The sequence below is a fragment of the Belonocnema kinseyi genome, chromosome 9 (genome assembly GCF_010883055.1).
Source record: "Belonocnema kinseyi isolate 2016_QV_RU_SX_M_011 chromosome 9, B_treatae_v1, whole genome shotgun sequence".
In the NCBI taxonomy this organism is placed as follows: domain Eukaryota; kingdom Metazoa; phylum Arthropoda; class Insecta; order Hymenoptera; family Cynipidae; genus Belonocnema; species Belonocnema kinseyi.
In genome coordinates this window covers 19655337-19660938 of record NC_046665.1, presented here as the reverse complement: position 1 = coordinate 19660938, position 5602 = coordinate 19655337, and the positions used below count along the sequence as shown (strand labels likewise).

General features: G+C 37.0%; 1 protein-coding gene across 11 annotated transcripts in view; it reads left to right on the top strand.

Annotated features, from left to right (window-relative positions):
- Positions 1-5602, top strand: part of LOC117179443 — a 267984-nt gene that overhangs the window by 137774 nt on the left and 124608 nt on the right. For all 11 annotated transcript variants that reach the window (XM_033371257.1, XM_033371255.1, XM_033371252.1 and 8 more), the window contains 5 exons: positions 1515-2177; positions 2264-2383; positions 2465-2593; positions 2673-2874; positions 2980-3077. In XM_033371257.1, the coding sequence (XP_033227148.1) occupies positions 1515-2177; positions 2264-2383; positions 2465-2593; positions 2673-2874; positions 2980-3077 (1212 nt within the window). The remainder of the gene's footprint in view (positions 1-1514; positions 2178-2263; positions 2384-2464; positions 2594-2672; positions 2875-2979; positions 3078-5602) is intronic.

Sequence of the window (5602 nt, the reverse complement as noted above, 5' to 3'; positions counted from 1 at the left end):
GGTCGTGGCGACTGGCTCGTGTGCCACTCCGCACTCTCTCTCTTGCCCTCAGGATCGTACTCAAAGCACCAGGTTTCATCTCCTGTGATACAATTGTCTAAAATATTATCCTGTTCGTCACTTTCCAATACTTCACGACTCTTTTCCACAAGCCATTGCTTTTGTTCATCAGTCAAAACCTTTGGAACCAATTTGGCACACACTTTGCGCATTTCAAGTTTTCCGGTCACCATCTCCCGCACATTGTAATAAGTTAAATTTAACTCTTCACTGATCTCACGTAGACTAGCACGACGGTCAATGTTAAAAAATTCACGAACCCGGTTCACATCTTCGTCTGTTTGCGTCGTCGAATGCCTTCCAGATCGCTGTTCGTCTTCGACGTCCTCCCGGTCTTCCTTGAACGACTTGTGCCACCGTTTTACCTGGGCACTGGACAGAGATTGGTCCCGTAAGCCTCCTTGAGTAGCCCAATGGTTTCGGTACTCGTTTTGTTTAGCTTTACGCAAAATTTGATCGAGTAACGTTGCTCCAACGATCGTTGCATTTTCGCCACTGCAAAATCCTAACACACTTTTAAAACAGCTTTCACGCGCGGAGCGATGTTGACTGCACCGCTGTTACCAGCGAACTGAGACTGGTTTCTAGTGAAAGGGGAAGGTCCACCAATCATTTTCCCCCACCACCCGATTCGGTTGATCGCTTGGCAGACGCTCCGCGCGGGAAGGCTCATTACTTTTCAATCAAACCTTGGCATGTGGAGATACTATGCTTGCGTGTCGCAGCGGCTCTCATTGGCTGCTGATGGCGCTTTATTGAAACCCGGTATATTTATCAATTAGTGAAATTGAAATAAGTAAATATTATAAATAACTATTTCTATTATATTGTTATATAAAGATGCTTTTTTCTAAAAACAAAAAAATGGTAATGAAATATAAGTTCACCTTTAGAATTCAATTAAAATAATGTATTATTTATTAAATATACTTATTATTATTATTTTATTTCTTACCTTGTATCACCAATAAATTCATTTCTGATATTGGCGTGGAAATTATAATAATTATTTATTTTAATTTCAGTAATTGTTAATTATACATGGTTTGAATTGCGCGCCAACAGAGTCCAATGATGGCCGCTGAGCCAGACTCAGGAATTGCCAGTCTGAGTATCGGCGATTAGGGGAGGTGCTCTCGCGAGGCCTCCGCACTAGATTTGTTAATTTTTAATTTTTTTGTTTTTTGTTTTCATACTTTAAATTACTAAATTATTGTTAACTGATACGAACGATTTGAAGGTCAGAATTTGAAGATTTTTATGAACGGTATTTTCTTTGAAACCCGGGGAAAATGCAGGAAATGATCAGTAATTTTGTTTGAGACACGAGTTGCGACACCGTATAAAATAATATTTGATTTCTTCTAGAAAAAGAAATAATAATTAAACCATTCCAATTTCCGACGCTACTTCTAATCTAGTTTATTAATTAATTCAATTGATTTTTTTTCCAGAACGCGTGGACATGGTTTAGTGACAAAACCGAACCTTGATACTTCGAAAATTGGATTACAACCAAACTTAGACAAAACAAGCAGCTGTACTCCCCCATTGTCACAAGAGCCGAAAGATGGGTTCGATAATATCTCAGAAACTCAATTAGACAAAGAAAATGTTGGTTCTAAAATTACAATAACCACTGATAATCTAATGTCTCTGCCTGCAAGCAGCGGAGCTACCGGGTACGATTCTGATTCGTCGAAACCTGTGAAAGTTAAATCTCGTTGGCGTAGATCGAGCGAGTTAGAAATGGGTGGAACGGGTTCGCTCTTAGTTTCTCCATTAGGTATCGGCTTCGGATTTCCTGCAGTTGGTTGTTTACCGACGACTGAGACCGCAACAGGAGCAGGAGTCGCTCAAGATATGTTGACGACTAATTCTGCGGTAAACTCTGAAAATGCTGGTACAGTATCTTCTCCGAGTATTATGGAAAGCATTGTTAATAATGAAATTTCCATGAGTGAAAATAACACCAATACATCGTTAGCTACAGTAATTCCAAAGACTGTAGGTGCCAAGATCTCGTTGCCAATGGTTTTAGAAGTAAGTGACAGAGAAATGGAGGAAAGACTGAGTCAGTTTGATCAACTGAATGAAAACCTATATCTAACCAATCGGTGAGTTTTAGTTTTTGTTTATTAATTTCACGTGTGTTCTTTTCATGAATCAAAATTTCATTTCAATCTAATTTTTGCTTTGACAGATATACAAGTAAAGAGAGTAAAGGAATGCTGTGCGATTGCTTTTTGACAGAAGATGAAATCGAGCGAGGAGAACTCGGTTGTGGGGAAGATTGTCTCAACAGGCTCCTTTTAATGGAATGGTAAGTAGCTAAAAATGTTAACATAAGATTATATATGTGAGCTCTGGTGACTAACACTCCAAATTGTTAAACTGATTTAAGTGGATCTAGATGCGTCGTAGGAGACAGGTGTACCAATAAGAGATTTCAGAATTGCGAGTATGCAAAATGTGAGGTCTTTCGAACTGAAAAGAAAGGTTTCGGGCTACGTAGTACCGCCGATCTTGAGGCGTAAGCACTTTTTGTTTAGTTTTTCTAATTTTAAAAATATACTTTTCGGCAGAATGAAAAAATTTTTTGTGTTCTCCAGAGGAGAATTTATAATGGAATACGTAGGAGAAGTGGTTGATCCAAAAGATTTTCGTAAGCGAACCAAGGAATACTCAAAAGATAAGAATAGACATCATTATTTCATGGCGTTGAAATCAGATCAAATCATTGACGCTACTATGAAAGGAAACGTGTCTCGCTTTATAAATCACAGCTGTGATCCAAATGCGGAAACTCAGAAGGTAAAAATAGTTGGCTTTAATGTTTTTCGGTCCTGAAGTTAAATTATGTATGCGCATGCAAGATTTTTTGATCAGGTATGTTTTAAAGTTGTCTCTTAATTGCAGTGGACGGTTAACGGAGAATTAAGGATTGGATTTTTTAACAAAAAGTTCATAGCTGCTGGGGAAGAAATCACTTTTGACTACCACTTTCAGCGATATGGGTTTGTAGTATTTGTTTAAGTTGATTAAAAAGTCCTTTTTGTCTCAAATATCGTGTATAAGGCATTCTACCTCAACGCAATGTACCTCGAATGTTCAATATTTACGTATGTTTTTCGGAGTTTCCAGGCTAAACCATTGGACATCATAATGCATCGTTATCAAGAAATTGAACGTTGTACATTACCGGAGAAAATTTTTAGCACGGCTAACGCCAGAGATACTAAAGATCACTTCCGACATTGAAATGCGATGACTGGGTCAGTAATTCAAATAAATGTAGACTCTTATTAACTATGAACTTACGAATTTCCGTGACGAAGGGACCCTAAGCCACATTCCTTGACGAAGGTTGGTTTTAAATTAGCATTTGCTACTCCCTGATCATTACCTAACCGTCACGTCGACCTTCGGTTAAAACTGAATAAAGATTGGTTTCAAATGATATTTTTAAGCCATCTTCCTCTGGGAAGTTTAATTTCAAATGAACATTCCCTATTCCCAACTAATTTTTCTCGAGAAAGTTTCGCGAACGCGCAGATGAACTTGTGTTATTACCTAATCATTCTTGACTGCTTTTTAGACGTGAAGTTGAATTAGGGTAATTCATCATGATTCCAGTAATTGTGCATTGTTTTTTTTTAAATAATAATATTTTAACGGATAGTTCCGTAACTGTTCTCTTCCCCCTTCTCCGAGTGCTTCCTAGTGCCATTTTCTTGAGTGCTCGTTCACTCTCTACATAGAGCGGTAAGAGAAATGATTACCAAGTGCCAGATTTTAACTCTTTCCATGGTCATCCCTGTTTCAAGGCATAGAACATAGTTTTTGACTGCGAATTTTTAATTTATTAAAAAAGAGAAAATTCAGCTCAGAACGTTAGCCGCTAAACTTCTTGAGGAACGACATACATATTATTATCTTTAAGACGCTATCCGTGATATTTTATAAGAAAATGAGAGCATAACATACTTGTAGATGACAAGTATACATGTACGGCTGACAATGGAGCCAATATAATTATGATGACCAACTTATTTAAAAAATATCAAGGGAACATCTTCCCCGAGGAAAAAATGGACATCCGCGATATGAAAAAAAATTATCTTGTAGAAGAGAATAGTGGAGAGTTCTAATGAATGCCAGAATGAAGTGTTACTCATTTAGGAAATATTTTATGGCAAATGTTCCAATTTGTTTGCGATGCGGCGCTCAGACTTTGCAGATATGAGTATGAGATGTCTTGAATAAAAAAGTGATGAAACAAATTCTGAATAACGTAAATGTATAAAAGGCGGCTTTGTTTACGAGAATCGTAGCTGAGAACTTTAATTCCCTGACCTTTCTTAATTTTAACTCACTTAAGAAACATATGACTAACATAACGCTCCTAGTTTGAATTTCAAAAATCAAGCAAAAGAAAATTCTTGAACAAAACTTTCCTAGCATATATGGGTCAATCAGATGTGCATTGGGATAAGAAACAATAAATATTTTATATTATATATTATGATAATAAAAACATAGGTCTTCCCCGCTCGCTATAAAAACTAAAGTAATTTTACCTACATTTTTAACGATGTATTCTTAATACACATTTATATATTAAGGTCTGCACATCTATAGCATTACTTATATTTTGACAGGCACGAAAAGCAGTAAAGGTGCTTCACACTGAATCCTTTAGAATGTCTGTCAAATGGCATAACATCAGTAAACGAGTATTGGACGTCCCTACACCATGGGGTACTACTGAATAATGCTCAAGTCCCTGTATGCTGCGAAGCAATTTTGTAAAGGTCTCATATGTACGCTTAAAGAATTAAAAATCCCCTCCACAACTTGGCAGAGAATTGAAAACTGTCTGGCTGTATTTAAGCCTATCAAAGCCGCAACTGTGCGTCTTCATACAGAACTCAGTCCAGGAGATTTTTATGGTGTGTGGCTGGAATGCATACTGAGGATAGGCAAAGTTGACAGTCGCTTTGCTTGAGCTATGCTTGCTTCTATTAAAATCAAGGAAAATATGCTGTTGGAAAACGAATCGTTGTTAGCTTTCATTTACTTGAACCCTTGTTACATTTCTTTTCTATGTACAAAATAAAATATAGAAGCTGAAGATATGACACGCAATATGTTAAAGCAATTATGGCTCAGCTAGAAAAGTGTAATCCACGAAAGAATAATAAGGAGACCAATCTTTGTACATGAGATTTGGCATGAGCAACAGCATTGTAAGTGGCAGGCCTGTAAGTGGCAGGCCTGTAAGTAGTACTCTTTTGTGAGTGCGCAAGCGCAACGTGTTCTCTTCACATGCAAGTGAAAGTGCGAGTAAGATAACTTTTGAAAGCAGAGTATGTTAGAGAGGTTAAGCTCGTTTGTTGATCATCATACGAATTATACGAAATAAATGCATACAAAACTAAAATGCGACAAAGAAATGATGGAATTAACGTTTATGTATACGTTTATATGTATACGTAAGATACTTTGATATTGATCATGTTGAAAATTATTATTAAAGATA